The sequence below is a fragment of the Salvelinus fontinalis genome, chromosome 1 (genome assembly GCF_029448725.1).
Source record: "Salvelinus fontinalis isolate EN_2023a chromosome 1, ASM2944872v1, whole genome shotgun sequence".
In the NCBI taxonomy this organism is placed as follows: Eukaryota; Metazoa; Chordata; class Actinopteri; order Salmoniformes; family Salmonidae; genus Salvelinus; species Salvelinus fontinalis.
In genome coordinates this window covers 25,075,683-25,091,195 of record NC_074665.1, presented here as the reverse complement: position 1 = coordinate 25,091,195, position 15,513 = coordinate 25,075,683, and the positions used below count along the sequence as shown (strand labels likewise).

General features: G+C 40.9%; 1 protein-coding gene across 2 annotated transcripts in view; it reads left to right on the top strand.

Moving 5' to 3' along the window:
* LOC129851043 (potassium voltage-gated channel subfamily KQT member 5-like) overlaps window positions 1-15,513 on the top strand; it is a 163,322-nt gene that overhangs the window by 127,360 nt on the left and 20,449 nt on the right. For both annotated transcript variants that reach the window (XM_055917225.1, XM_055917215.1), the window contains exons 3-7: window positions 10,854-10,980; window positions 12,224-12,399; window positions 12,652-12,777; window positions 13,425-13,535; window positions 13,824-13,919. In XM_055917225.1, coding sequence (XP_055773200.1) covers window positions 10,854-10,980; window positions 12,224-12,399; window positions 12,652-12,777; window positions 13,425-13,535; window positions 13,824-13,919 — 636 coding nt within the window. The remainder of the gene's footprint in view (window positions 1-10,853; window positions 10,981-12,223; window positions 12,400-12,651; window positions 12,778-13,424; window positions 13,536-13,823; window positions 13,920-15,513) is intronic.

Here is a 15,513-nt window from a genome sequence, read left to right as displayed (position 1 = left end):
TACCTGGAATTTTTCCTTATTGTAAAGATACTACTTTTAGTCTTAATCTTTACCACACTACATGACCTCATATGTGAATCCTTAAAGAGATGGGTGGGGCTAAGGCTTTGGAGGGTGTGAACAATGCTGAATGGGTGTAGACAAAAGAGCTCTCCAGTAATTGTACCAAAATATTCTATGGCCATTTTCTCAAAGTGGGGTTACAAGTTCAAAGCAGAATTACTTTCCCATAGTTCCTCAAATACAGTGCATTATATACCATTTTGTAGCTCTGAGTCTCTACTTTTATCCAATGTAAAAAACACAATTTCACATTTTAATACATACGACCGAATCAAGGCGGTTGGTCACACACAGACATTTTAACCCCGATCTTGATAAGAAATTACTATACCAGACACTTTTGGATAACATAAATAGGAAACAAATAAAATAACAGTAGGCTACACCAACATTAGTTTCCATTCATACAAAGTGTTGGATAAATTGCCACAGTAGATTTGCCATGGTACAAAATGCTTAACAAATAGATGCATCGCCTTTAGGGCTCAATTTGTGGCTGGCATTAAGGTGGTGCTAGTGTCAAACGCACGGTAGTTTGCAATTTTGTCATGGAAAAAAACTGTAACACTGACATTTTCCAGCCCTAACACCAGGTTATGCATTTGACCTGTTCAACATCAGCACGCTTGCGATTAGATGGGAGGGGTGGAAAATATTTGAGGCGTGCCCTTAAAACCTCTTAAGGATCGCACCCTTTTTTAAAACTTTTCGCCTAAAATGACATTGTTTTGCGGAGTGGAACGGGAACCCGAGCAGACTCAGACGAGGAGACTGGGATGAAGTAACCAAGGTATTTATTGACACAGGGGGGACATGGAGTGCAGGTCGGGAGAAGCTCGTGCAGGTTGCTGGAAACTAGGAGTGGAGGCTGAGGCTGGCGCGAGAGGGGTTGAGACAGGGTTAGCAGGCCGGAGGGGAATCCAGGGGAGTAGTAGAGTGGGGAATCCAGGGCAGAGTAGCAGGATGAGAAGACGTGGGACTGGAGACAGGTACCAGAGTCAGAGCTGGCAGAACTGTAGAGGAGAGGAAAACAGCGTCAGGCAAGGAAAACAGGCACAACAGGATCTGAATAGTAACAAACAGCTAGAAATGTAGACTGACAGAGATTACAATCTGGCAGCGTGGAAGTGGCAGGGCTGAGTATTAGTAGAGGTCTTGATTATGGAACAGGTTGCAGCTGGTGGGGATCTGCTCTGACCCCAGCACACCTGTCTCTGCCCACACAATCACACACACACACACAGAGGGCAAGGGAGAAAGTACTGGGGGAGTGGAGGCAGGTCAGGGAGACACAGGATGAGCAGTAGAGGGCATTGCAGGAGCAGATGTGACAGACATACCCAAATCTAACTGCCTGTAGCTCAGGACCTGAAGCAAGGATATGCATATTCTTGACAGCATTTTAAAGGAAACACTTTTAAGTTTGTGGAAATGTGAAATTAATGTAGGAGAATATAACACATTAGATCTGGTAAAAGATAATACAAAGGGATAATTCTCTCATTATTTTCCCCATCATCGTTGAAATGCAAGAGAAAGGCCAAAATGTAATATTCCAGGATAGGCGCAATTTCAATTTTGGCATCAGTGTTTGTGCAAAGTATTAGACTGATTCGATGAACCATTGCATTTATGTTACAAATGTTGTATCAAGACTGCCCAAATGTGCCTAAGTGGTTTATTAATACATGTTCAAGTTCATACTGTAACTGTACACTCTCCTCAAACAATATCATGGTATTATATCACTGTAATAGCTACTGTAAATTGGACAGTGCAGTTAGATTAACAAAAAGTGTAGCTTTCTGCCCATATCAGATATGTCTATGTCCTGGGACATTTTCTTGTTACTTAACACCTCAGGCTAATCAAATTAGCCTACGTTAGCTCAACCTTCCTGTGGGGGGTGGGGGGGGACCGATCCTGTAGAGGTTAAAAATCCAAAGTGCTAAGTTCAGGCAGCGCTGGTAGGGACATTGAAGACCAACCAAAAGCTGGTTTTAGCGGTAACGCAGTTGGTTATGGCATTCATTTTGACATCGGAAACGCAGCCTATCCAGCCGTAATGCACACTGCTCATATGCGCATGGAACAAGATGTAAAAACCAAGTATAGCCTACCCTCCTCTCAATGAAGTCTGTTTTCTTTTTGTAATCAAGTAGCTCATCAAGATCGTCGATAAAGTGTTTGGCTCGTGAAACTGCTTGGAAAACAATTTTATTTTTCAAATCTTTATTAAAATATCAAGTTGGAAAGGAGCAAAACCTTGAGCTGATGTTCCCTTTTTATCTATGTATTATAGGCAGGCGTACATTATTTTAGCTATGCTTTCATCGTGTGTAAAACCACATCCGTGATGTACAGTGGTTCCTCCTTTAAAAGTTGCGTGCTTACACTACAGGACTGAGAGGTACCCACCGTCACAGCTTCATTGCTCCAGACCACCACAAGGGGGAGTTAGAGAACTCATTATGCATTTGGGTCCCAAGGTTTTTATATGACCAATCATATCGAGTGGTTCCAATGACGAATTTGACGCGAGCCACTGCTCCCTGGTGACTTTCTTCAGCAAAGATGGCTGACAAAATGTAAGTAGTTATACCGTCATAACGAGTCAAGCAAAACATTTACAATTGAGAGGAATATGTTAGTTAATGTAGAGACAAATGATTGTGTGTATTTTTTGTCATAAAGTTAATTTACGAAAATTGCTATTTAGCAAGTTTTTTTTCTGTCATATCCAATACCAGGTGTATCAAACTCCATTCTGTGAATAATGCTGTGTCTGCATGTACGTATTACAATTATACACTTCAACAGTGTTTACCACTCCTGCTCCTGCTCCTGGGACATCAATGATTATACATTGTAACTATGCAATAGACTAGAAACATGATTTAAATAAAGACTGCTTTGTAATTCAGATATTCTCACAGATCCTAATGGAAAATGCCACTTAGATATCCATTTAGAGTCCTCCAATCCTATAAATGTAATTGTTGGCGGAGAATAACGTCATTGAAAAAAATATTTTTAGAAATACTGTAGGCGAAATGAGTCTCACTGGTGTTCAGTAATGTCCTGTTAAAAATTGTGTAGATCTTATTTATTTAAAGAGCATATTAAAGTTAGAAGCAAAAGCCTACAACTATTTTAGCACCGAGGAAAGCATGGGGACTGGTCTTGATAAATCAATGAGATTTTTATTTTCACTTAATCTCCATTTGGGTATTGGTTAGACAAGAATTAGAAAATTAGGGTGCATAAATGTTATGCTCTTAGTGTACCCTTTATATAATTAGGCAAGTCAGTTAAAAACAAATTCTTATTTTTCAAGGACAGCCTACTCCTTCCTCGTGCCCTGCAAGGATTCTTTAGCTAAATAGCCCAGTACTGTACTGCCGACCATCACGTTGTACAGCTCCATATTTTCCGTTACAGCAAGTACCAGTCAAAAGTTTGGATGCAACTACTCATTCCAGGATTTTTCTATATTTTTACTATTTTCTACATTATAGAATAATAGTGAAGACATCACAACTATGAAATAACACATATGGAATCAGTTAAAAACAAATTCTCATTTACAAGGACAGCCTACTCCTTCCTCCCCAATGGGAATTAGAACCCCGGGCCCTGCATTTTGTAGTACAGACATGGCCTGCTCCCTTATGTAAGGAATTAGGCACTTTCCCATGTTTACTACAGTATGTATTGTAGACTGCACAGTAGCCTAAGAAACAAATAAACACGTTTCGTTAATAAAATAATGATAAAAAATGCTCTTTCAAAATGCAGATGTTGATTTAGTTATGGATCCATAACGAATTACTATGGGAATAAATATCACTGATTTACAGAAATATTGGAACAAAGGTGTCTAATGAAGGCAAACAATTTAGAATGCTCCAATCCTGTAGCCTACTCCCGACCGTCACTCTGTACATATTTTCCATTCCATCCTAACGAAACCCTGAGGGTATCTTTTTTCTTTTTTCTCTGAATAGAAACACTGTAATATAATTCAAATTAATTAAGCCACATTTCTTAATCAATCCCATATACTATGTTATAAAAAAAGGCATTAAATTCTCTGGTAATGCCAATACGGAGTACTATCAAGTGCTTCTCAAAGATGCCCTCTGGTGGTCAAACTAGCAATAACTTGCAGTAACAGAAAAAAATGTCTGACAAATAAATGACGTGCCACAGAATGCCACAGGATGTATGATGCAACTTTTAAAAGAGGAACCACTGTAGGCTACATGTGTCCATGTCCATTATGAAACAAGAGATGAGAACCTTGGTAAATACTGGTGAACCTCACCTATTTGGACTATAATGAAGGATGGTTCAACAGCACGCTCTTTATATTGGATCTTTGTCCAGCTACTGTGAAAAGTTTGGATGTGCGTAAAACCCTCCATAGTCTGTTTTTTAATATTATATGCCCACGGGAAGCAATTACGGTGCCTGTAAGTGTATTTAGACATAGCCTATTTAAAAAAAGTTGTTGTTTCTTTTTGTTTATAATTTGATTAGAATTATTTTCTCTCTTTTAGGCCGTATCAATAATGAATTTAATCTTGTCCATGCTCTCGCATAAGGCAATTTACAGTAGGCCTAACCCCTATATCAGTGCAAATGCTATGTATATATTTCAATATTGAAGCCATGAAATTACTTAGAACAATGTGGACTGCAAACAGGTTCAAGTTAACACATTTAGCAAAGATAGGATAGGTTTACATTTTGTTTCTGTAAACCGGAATTGGAGTTGATTCCAAGGCAATACTAAAATACCATAAATACATAACTTGAAGCAACCATGTGTTTAGCCATGGAGCACATTCTGATTGGCCAGTGAGGGGCCAACCCACGACACACCCACAACTTGTTTATTCATCAATAAAAAATCTATAATAACTAGATAAATTGGGGTTGCCTGTTTTGCATGCTATTTTGGCATTAATATGTGTCACATATCAGTTTGCAAACAATATAAAATCATTGAGTTAATAAAACCACATACAAACATGGTCTCTTTTTTTATTTCTTGAGTAAGGCAGCTCCAAAATGCAGGGGTTTCAGCCTAGCTCAATGCTTTCTGGGGTGGTGGGGCAGCCAGCAGAAAATACGATTTTCTGTCACTCATGGGGACACAACGTCACTGCCAAATCTAAGGGTGGAGCTCGGAAATTCAAGCCCCTTGGATGCTGCCATAGAGTTACATTAGAAGTACCCATCCAAGAAGGCTCGGGGTCAATGGCCACAGATAAAATGATGTCAAATCACGTTATATCTACAGTAGCTTTGATTTCAAAATCTTACCTAGCAGTCATCATCATGAATCAAGTCGATAATCTACTGGCAAATCCTTTTTAATCTTTGTCATATGAAGATAAATAATGAAGATAAATTATAGATAAAATGTATCAGTGCTCATCGGCCATTGGACATAAACATTACAGAACAAGTTGGAAATTGCAAATTCAACAATGAGTGGTTTGTAAGGAATCAGTGGCTAACTACAAGCATTGCAAAGCAATCACTAGCCTGCTACTCAGTGGAGTGGCTGTATGGTTCAAAGTCTGGGTTTAAGGGTCTCTATTCCAAACTTAAAATGAAAACATTCAACTTTGGCCATGCTGTCAATCCAGCATGATTTCTGCCCCGCTCAAAACAACTGTTAACTCGGAACTGGGAAATCTGACTTCAGTGAGTTCAAGACAACTGGGAACTCAGGAGAAAACGAGCTCCGACTGGGAAAATACGCTTTGAACGGTCATCCAACTCAGAATTGTAAGTCATAATGATGTCATCATGATTTAACTTAGTTTTTTTCAGAGTTCCCAGTTGTCTTGAAAGCACCAAAAATCCAGAGAATGCCAGACTGTTGATTTCAAAATTTGCCCACAAAGGACCACCATGCCACCATCCTGTCCAAGAGGGTACAGCACAACAAGGTCAGTCCAAAAATGTTTGTATGCTGCTGCATAAATTATGTAATATGCCAGGGAGATATGCATACTGTAGCTAAGAAAATAATCCTAAGTGTATGTTGTGTAGTAAGCTGTAAACCCATGTGCCTCACCCTAATAATTGGGTCTATTTTCCCCTCTTAATTTCGCCAGCTGTTCTGACTTGGTGGTGCACATGTAGCATTTGACCTGTTTTAGAGAAATGTAATCATCGAATATTGTAAGAGCTTTCATTGTCTGCTTATGTGGCCCCATTATTTATCCTACGGTTCTGACTTGGTGTACAGGGAGAACAGTGTAAGAACGGCCCATGCTCTGAATTCTGTCACTGTACTTTTCAAAAGTGCTGAACAAATAGTTATATTGACTACATCCGCCCTAGCTCGATCATTAATGTCTTAATCGAAATTACGGATTGCCTCTTATCCTGATTGTCTCTTATTGCCTCTTATCTACTTGTCGTTCCCTTATGCCATTTTTTGTACATCTCAATTGTCAGTAGAATAGTAGAATACATCCCCTTAAGCCTCCCCTTAATCTTAGCTAGCTAGATAACGTTATACTGTAGTTATAACGTTATAGTGCATTTAAAGTCAACCTGGTGACTTCAAAATGATGACGAAAGACTTTCCTACTCATTATTTGCCTCCTTTTGAATGTCAATGTATTTCCAAGCCACTGTAATGCACTTTTGATGAAATCTTCATCAGCACTCATTGACGATGCATTGGGTAGAATACTCAGTCGGCCATCAGTCCAAATTAACGTTAAAAACAATATTGTTACGAAACAGGTAAGCCATGAATAAGGTCCTTGGATGTATTCCATCAAAGCCACTACACAACACAACAACATCTAAACAATACATTAATTGCACTATATAACGGTGCCAAACGGTGCCCACAAGCTGTTAGGGCCTACATAAAGCTGTCCCAACAGCAGAGTCCCAACACCTTACCACTGCTACACCTGGCTATCAGCGGAGCCTTGTCTGGCAGCAAAACAGTTTATTCAGCCTCATTTACTGCCTTTAAAAAAACATAGCTGATATGGCTGACTTGCTTAACTTCTTATGGCTGCAGGGTCAGTATTGAGTAGCTTGGATGAAAGGTGCACAGAGGTGCCCAGAGTAAATGGCCTCCTCCTCAGTCATAGTTGCTAATATATGCATATTATTAGTAGTATTGGATAGAAAACACTCTGAAGTTTCTAAAACTGTTTGAATTATGTCTGTGAGTATAACAGAACTCATATGGCAGGCAAAAACCTGAGAAGAAATCCAACCAGGAAGTGAGAAATCTGAGGTTGGTCGATTTTCAACTCATCGCCTATTGAAAACACTGTAGGATATGGATCTGTTTGCACTTCCTACGGCTTCTACTAGATGTCAACAGTCTGTCGAACGTTGAATGAAGCTTCTACTGTGATGTTGAGCCGGATGGGAGCTGTGTGAGTCAGTGGTCTGGCAGAGAGCCAGGTCCTGGTCATGCGCATTCCACATGATATCGACATGCGTTCCATTACTTCTATAGACACAAAGGAATTCTCCGGTTGGAACGTTATTGAATATTTATGATAAAAACATCCTAAAGATTGATTCTATACTTAGTTTGACAAGTTTATTCGACCTGTAATATAATCTTTAGAAGTTTTCGTCCGACGTTCGCCTGGACCTGCACGAGCGTTTGGATATGTGTACTAAACGCGCTAACAAAAGTAGCTACTTGGACATAAATTATGGACATTACCGAACAAAACAAACATTTCTTGTGGAAGTGGGAGTCCTGGGAGTGCATTCCGACGAAGATCAGCAAAGGTAAGTGAAGATTTATAATGCTTTTTACGAGTTTTGTTGACTGCACAATTTGGCGGGTAACTGTATGGCTTCTTTTGTGGCTGAACGCTGTTCTCAGATTATTGAATATTTTGCTTTTGCTGTAAAGATTTTTGAAATCTGACACAGCGGTTGCATTAATAACAAGGGTATCTTTAATTCTATGTAAAACATGTATCTTTATGTACATGTATTTATGTTATTTGACGTGGCTCTCTGCAATTTCTCATGATATATTTCTGAACATGGCGCCAATGTAAACTGAGGCTTTTGGATATAAATATGAACAAAACATATAAAACATATATGTATTGTGTAACATGAAGTCCTATGAGTGTCATCTGATGAAGATCATCAAAGGTTAGTGATTCATTTTATCTCTATTTCTGCTTTTTGTGACTCCTGTCTTTGGCTGGAAAAATATCTGTGTTTTTCTGTGATTTTGCGGTGACCTAACATAATCGTTTGTGGTGCTTTCGCTGTAAAGCCTATTTGAAATCGGACACTTTGGTGGGATTAACAACAAGATTACCTTTAAAATGGTATAAGATACATGTATGTTTGAGGAATTTTAATTATGAGATTTCTGTTGTTTGAATTTGGCGCCCTGGACTTTCACTGGCTGTTGTCATATCACCCCGTTAACAGGATTGCAGCCATAAGAAGTTTTAAACAAATGGTTTTTTTTAAGAACTTTGCTAGCTAATAACAACATTGTCATCCGTCTAAAGTAAATTTGACGACATGATAATGCTGGCAAAGCTGTTTCCTACTAAATATTTGACTGTCATTGTATTTCCAGAAACTATAGTGTAAGTTAGACTAAACAGTAGTTAGCCTCCATCCAGAATGACTGGGCTTGAGAGGGCGACGATAGAAAGTTCATAACAATGTCATGGCACGACCAAGCCTATGAGTGGGTAATTTTCAGAAGTCAACTGGCTCTGGCTGCCAAAACAGACAACTACTCCATCTAAACATGAATCGATTCTCAATCGCTATATGGTTCTAGAAACATGAAGACCTTTACTTTCAAATCACATCAAAATATTTTCACAAATGCAAAATATACACTTACTGTGCACTGTTTTGACAGTAAAGATAGTAACAAAGAAAGTGTTGAACAAATCAAAATATGTCTTATATTTGAGATTCTTCAAAGTAGCCACCCTTTGCCTTGATGACAGCTTTGCACACTCTTGGTATTCTCTCAACCAGCTTCATGTGGTAGTCACCTGGAATGCATTTCGATTAACAGGTGTGCCTTGTTAAAAGTTAATTTGTGGAAATGTATTTCCTTCTTAATGCGTTTGAGCCAATCAGTTATGTTGTGACAAGGTAGGGTTGGTTTTCAGTTGATAGCCCTATGTGGTAAAAGTCCATATTATGGCAAGGACAGCTCAAATAAGCAAAGAGAAATGACAGTCCATCATTACTTTAATACATGAAGGTCAGTCAATAGGGAACATTTCAACAACTGAAAGTTTCTTCAAGTGCAGTCGCAAAAACCATAAAGCGCTATGATGAAACTGGCTCTCATGTGGACCGCCACAGGAAAGGAAGACCGAGAGATACCTCTGCTGCAGAGGACACGTTCATTAGAGTTACCAGCCTCAGAAATTGCAGCCCAAATAATAAATAACAAAAAATAAATGCTTCACAGAGTTCAAGTAACAGACACATCTCAACATCAACTGTTCAGAGGAGACTGCGTGAATCAGGCCTTCATCGTCGAATTGCTGCAAAGAAACCACCAATAAGAAGAAGAGACTTGCTTGGACCAATAAACACGAGCAATGGACATGAGGCTGGTGGAAATCTTTCATATGGTCTGATGAGTCCAAATTTGAGTCCAAAACTGCCATGTCTTTGTGAGACAAAGAGTAGGTGAACAGATGATCTCCACGTGTGTGGTTCCCACCGTGAAGCATAGAGGAGGACATGTGATGTTGTGGGGGTGCTTTGCTGGTGACACTGTCTGTGATTTATTTAGAATTCAAGGCACACTTAACCAACATGGCTACCACAGCATTCTGCAGTGATACTATCATTTGTTTTTCAACAGTACAATGACCCAACACACCTCCAGGCTTTTGAAGGGATATTTAACCAAGAAGGAGAGTAATGGAGTGCTGCATCAGATGACCTTGCCTCCACAATCACCCAACCTCAACACAATTGAGATGGTTTGGGATGAGTTGGACCACAGAGTGAAGGAAAAGCAGCCAACAAGTGCTCAGCATATGTGGGAACTCCATCAAGACTGTTGGAAAAGCATTCAAGGTGAAGCTGGTTGAGAGAATGCCAAGAGTGTGCAAAGATGTCATCAAGGCAAAAGGTGGCTACTTTGAAGGATCTCAAATATAAAATATATTTAGATTTGTTAAACACTTTTTTTGGTTACTACATGAATCCATATGAGTAATTTTATAGTTTGTTGTCTTCACTATTATTCTACAATGTAGAAAATAGTAAAAATAAAGAGAAACCCTTGAATGAGTAGGTGTGTCCAGACTTTTGACTGGTACTGTATAATAAAACTGTTAATCTAAAATAAAAATTTAAATAATATGTCTACCCCTTACAAATATTATTATAATCTACATAAGAATTCACACAAGATGAGGTGTAGCCTGCCCGTAGCCTACATTGGTTATTTGAATTGACGCCCAGTGGACCTGCAGTCTAAGTTACTGTATAGCCTGCTAACACCGCTTCTAACTGCCCCCTGGCGGCGATTCTAAATATTCAATATTCATCCAAATCCTCCTGCTGCAGGATTATTCCGCGACAAATAGAGGGTCAAATGAAGATCCAACATCTGTATATTGATTATTGGATATCATTATTAATTGCTGGCTTTTCTATTAAAATGTCTGGTATTTACAGCATAGCGAACTTTTCGCCCCTCGCCTCTTGACTCTCAATAATGGGCTGTGACTGTGTGTGTGCGTGTGTTCGTGCGTGTCCTGTAGGAGTTTGTGATGATCGTGGTGTTTGGGCTGGAGTACATCATCAGGATATGGAGCGCAGGCTGCTGCTGTCGCTACAGGGGCTGGCAGGGACGCCTCCGCTTTGCCAGGAAACCCTTCTGCGTCATAGGTAACTGTGTGTGTGTGTGTGCTGCACTGTAAAGGTGCTATCACCGAGAGATGCAGCCTGATTACTAGAAATAGACTTCGATTTCGACATTTGAAAAGGTCCTGATGTCGATATATGCCTTCCTCGTGGTTCACAAAAAAAGAAAAACGATTGCCCAACACTGGGCTCAAACTCATGATGCTCAGAGCCGAAGTGCACTGCTATACGGCAGTTCACAATGCTCTAGCAAGTTGTGAGAATACTTGAGAATACTCGAGGATACTTGATGGAAACAGTGCCGATTGGTTTGCGGAGCCATCCCCAAACCATAGCCCTTAGTTTAACCATTCGGAATTAATGCCTAAACTGTTCACCTTTGAGTTGTTTCTGTTTTAACCTTGTAATGCATTGAAAATAAACGTTCATCCATAATATGTCAAATTTCGAATGGAAGCTATGAGATCTTGTTGTTGAGAGATGATCATCAAGACTGTCAATATTCAAGGCTGACTTCTGATTGACAGATGACGTACTTCAATACAGAAACAGAAAACAGAAGCTGGCGTTGAGTTCTCATAAAAGAAGGATAAATACAGTTTACAAGAACATTAGATCACTATCTGTTTCTTCTCCCAATAGAGAAGACTAAAACCAGCTACGGTTAGATTTTCAGAATTTTAAATGTGTTTGCTGAAATGTGATAGATGTGAATTGGAGCGAAACACACTATCATCCCAGTGTACTGTAGAAGAAGTAGAGGTTTGTATGTTCTTCAGGACTATCTCCGTGGCCCTAAGGATGTGGATTTGTGTGAACCCTCTTTACCCCTCTCATTCTCCCTTTATCTATCCCTCACACTCTCTCTCCTTTCTTCTCTGATTGTCTGAAAGTGAATACTAGGTACATTAGATCCATGTGATGACTCCTCCAGTACACTGTGTCTATTTTCTTAACCAGTCTCAGAGCTCCAGATCAACACAGTTTGAGGCCCCGGGCCCCCTCTACGCTCTCTGGTGTTGGGCACCAACAGCCTGATAAGTGGGGGACATTTGCACAGAGCTGGAACGTGAAGATGTTACCCACAACTACCATACCATTTCAAATCCTTAACTCTCCAAAACCTATTTGGAACATGTTATAGTATCATGTGTATCACTCATATGCTCTGCAATACATTATCATTAGACTCTCATGAAAGTTTACAAGACTGTAAATACTACAAAAGTATTGAAGTTGTTTTTTATCTCTTTCTGTCTCTTTCCAGACATAATTGTCCTCATAGCTTCCATTGCTGTGGTGTCCGCTGGTAGCCAAGGTAACATCTTTGCCACCTCAGCATTGCGTAGCCTTCGCTTCCTGCAGATCTTGCGGATGGTGCGTATGGACCGCAGAGGGGGCACTTGGAAACTACTGGGATCTGTAGTCTATGCACACAGTAAGGTACAACCACATGTGTAGTCCAACAGTCTGGCCTAGATGGTCCTATGTACTCTGACCTTCTTAAAGAAACAGAAGGATGTGCTCCCCCTCTACTGTCTGGTTCCTCTCATGTTCTTCCTAGTGAATCTTTCCTTGTCTCTGTCACTACAACTTGCTCTTTAGGAGTTTAAGACCTAGTTTGCTATTTGGCTACACATCCAATACAGTGAGATTGGATGTATTTGTTTGAGCATAATCTTTGATTTCCTATAGGAGTTGGTGACAGCCTGGTACATCGGGTTCCTGGTGCTCATCTTCTCTTCGTTCCTGGTCTACCTCGTGGAGAAGGAGTTCAACAAAGACTTTGCCACCTATGCTGATGCTCTGTGGTGGGGCACGGTGAGTCTACACACACGCGCAAACACACACACACACGCGCAAACACACTCACACACGCACACGCACACACACACTCCACACACACACTCAATTTAGATTGATCAATATGTTTCAACATAGCCCATACCAATATTCACAGGACTGAAGTTTAATCAGCAGATACAACAAAAACTTCCTAACCAGGACATCTCGGAAAGACAAAAAGAAAGAGTAGCTTTATGTTCATTACTGGATTTGCCGACCAGTCTATAATATGACCTTAAGACACCTTAATGACACCGCTACAAGATCATGCTTGGCTGGTCTTCAAACACCTCCCAGGCGCTACTTGCTAGACCTTATACCATGTCAACACAATTAATGAATGCCCACAGCTTCAGACGTGCTAAAATGACCCAATCGATGAATGTAATTTCCAGTGTCTGTCAAGCGAGACTAGGGTATTAGATGTGCAAGGGGAGACAGGGACTGGAAGAGAAAGGGGGTCATTGAAATATATAACACACATACACACACAAGTGCAGTGTTATTCAATTCTGGTACTCAAGAGCTGGTACTCAAGAGCTGAATTGAACATTTAAATTGACCCAAAATAATACGAACTGGCATTGTGGGAAAATCGTTTTGTGACCTCTGTGTGTGAACAGATCACCCTGACGACTATCGGCTATGGAGACAAGACTCCTCAGACATGGACAGGTCGTCTGATCTCAGCTGGCTTTGCTCTGATGGGAATCTCCTTCTTCGCCCTGCCTGCCGTGAGAAACACACACACCCACATGCACACACACACCCACATGCGTGCACACACACCCACATGCGTGCACACACACACACACACACACACACACACACACACACACACACACACACACACACACACACACACACACACACACACACACACACACACACACACACAATTTGACATTGAGTGATTGAACGTGTGTGTGTGTGTGTGTGTGTGTGTGTGTGTGTGTGTGTGTGTGTGTGTGTGTGTGTGTGTGTGTGTGTGTGTGTGTGTGTGTGTGTGTGTGTGTGTGCAGGGTATCCTGGGCTCAGGTTTTGCCCTGAAGGTACAGGAGCAGCACAGACAAAAACACTTTGAGAAGAGGAGGAACCCAGCAGCCAGCCTCATCCAGGTACACAACACACACAAGTCCATCACCAGATATGATTTAACTGTTCTGTATGTGTGTGATAGTGTGTGTTTGCATATAATATGTGAGTGCGCGTGTGTTTTTGTGTGTGAGTGTGTGTGCATTTGATATCTAACCGTAGCTGAGACTCTTTGTCCTCTCTCAGGTCCAAAGGCAATACAGGGCTGATATTTATGAGCTGTTTCCACCAGAGTTATTCCCAGGGTGGATTTACCTCTACGCCAAAGCTCATCCTAACAGACAAGACCCGGACTATTAAAATACACCATCAACTCAACATAGACAATAAACTCCACAAAACAAACACACAGATCTTGTTTTTATAGAGATTTTGCCATCAAGCAGAAAAAACGATTAGGCTTCTCGTTTGATTCATATATTTAGCTCCCTTTTTCCATTGCTTTAAGGCCTGCAAACAGTCAACTAATTTAGCATTGTACTCTATTTATCCTATCTGTATAGTATGGCTGAGTTGATGTGGAACTCAACACTTCTAACCAGATATTTTTTATCCACAGACGGACTTCCAGTATATCTTCAGTTGGCAGGGATGTGTTATCGCTGTTGTTTCTTTGTGCTGGTCTTTCACTATTGTGTCCCCTTTGTTCTGAACAAAAATATAAACGCAACATGTAAAGTGTTGGTCGCATGTTTCATGAGCTGAAATTAAACATCCCAGAAATGTTCCATACTCACAAAAAGCTTATTTCTCTACCATAAGCCGCCTTCAATGTTGTTTACGATAATTTGGCAGTATGTCCAACCGGCCTCACAACAGCAGACCACGTGTAACCACGCCAGCCCACAACCTCCACATCCGTCTTGTTTACCTGCGGGATCGTCTGATACCAACCACCCGGACAGCTGATGAAACTGTAGGTTTGCACAACCGAAGATTTTCTGCACAAACTGTCAGAAACCATCTCAGGGAAGCTCAACTAAGTGCTCGTCTTCCAAGCAAGGGTTTTGACCTGACGGCAGTTTGGCGTCGTAACCGACTTCAGTTGGCAAATGCTCACCTTCGATGGCCACTGGCACGCTGGAGAAGTGTGCTCTTCACGGATGAATCCCGGTTTCAACCGTACTGTACCTGGCTTGCTGAAATCAACATTGTGAACAGAGTGCCCCATGGTGGCAGTGGGGCTATAGTATGGGCAGGCATAAGCTATGGACATCGAACACAAATGCATTTTATTAATGGCAATTTGAATACACAGAGGTACCATGACGAGATCCTGAGGCCCATTGTCGTGCCATTCATCCCCCGCCATCACCTCATGTTTCAGCATGGTAATGCACGGCCCCATGTCGCAAAGGTCTGTACACAAGTCCTGGAAGCTGAAAATGTCCCAGTTCTTCCATGGCCTGAATATTCACCAGACATGTCACCCTTTTGAGCATGTTTGGGCTGCTCTGGATCGACGTGTAGGACAGCGTGTCCCAGTTCCCGCCAAAATCCAGCAACTTTGCACGGCCATTGGAGAGGAGTGGGACAACATTCCACAGGCCTGATGAAAACATTCCACAGGCCTGATGAAACGCCTGATGAAAAAGCCTAAACCACTCTATGTAAAGG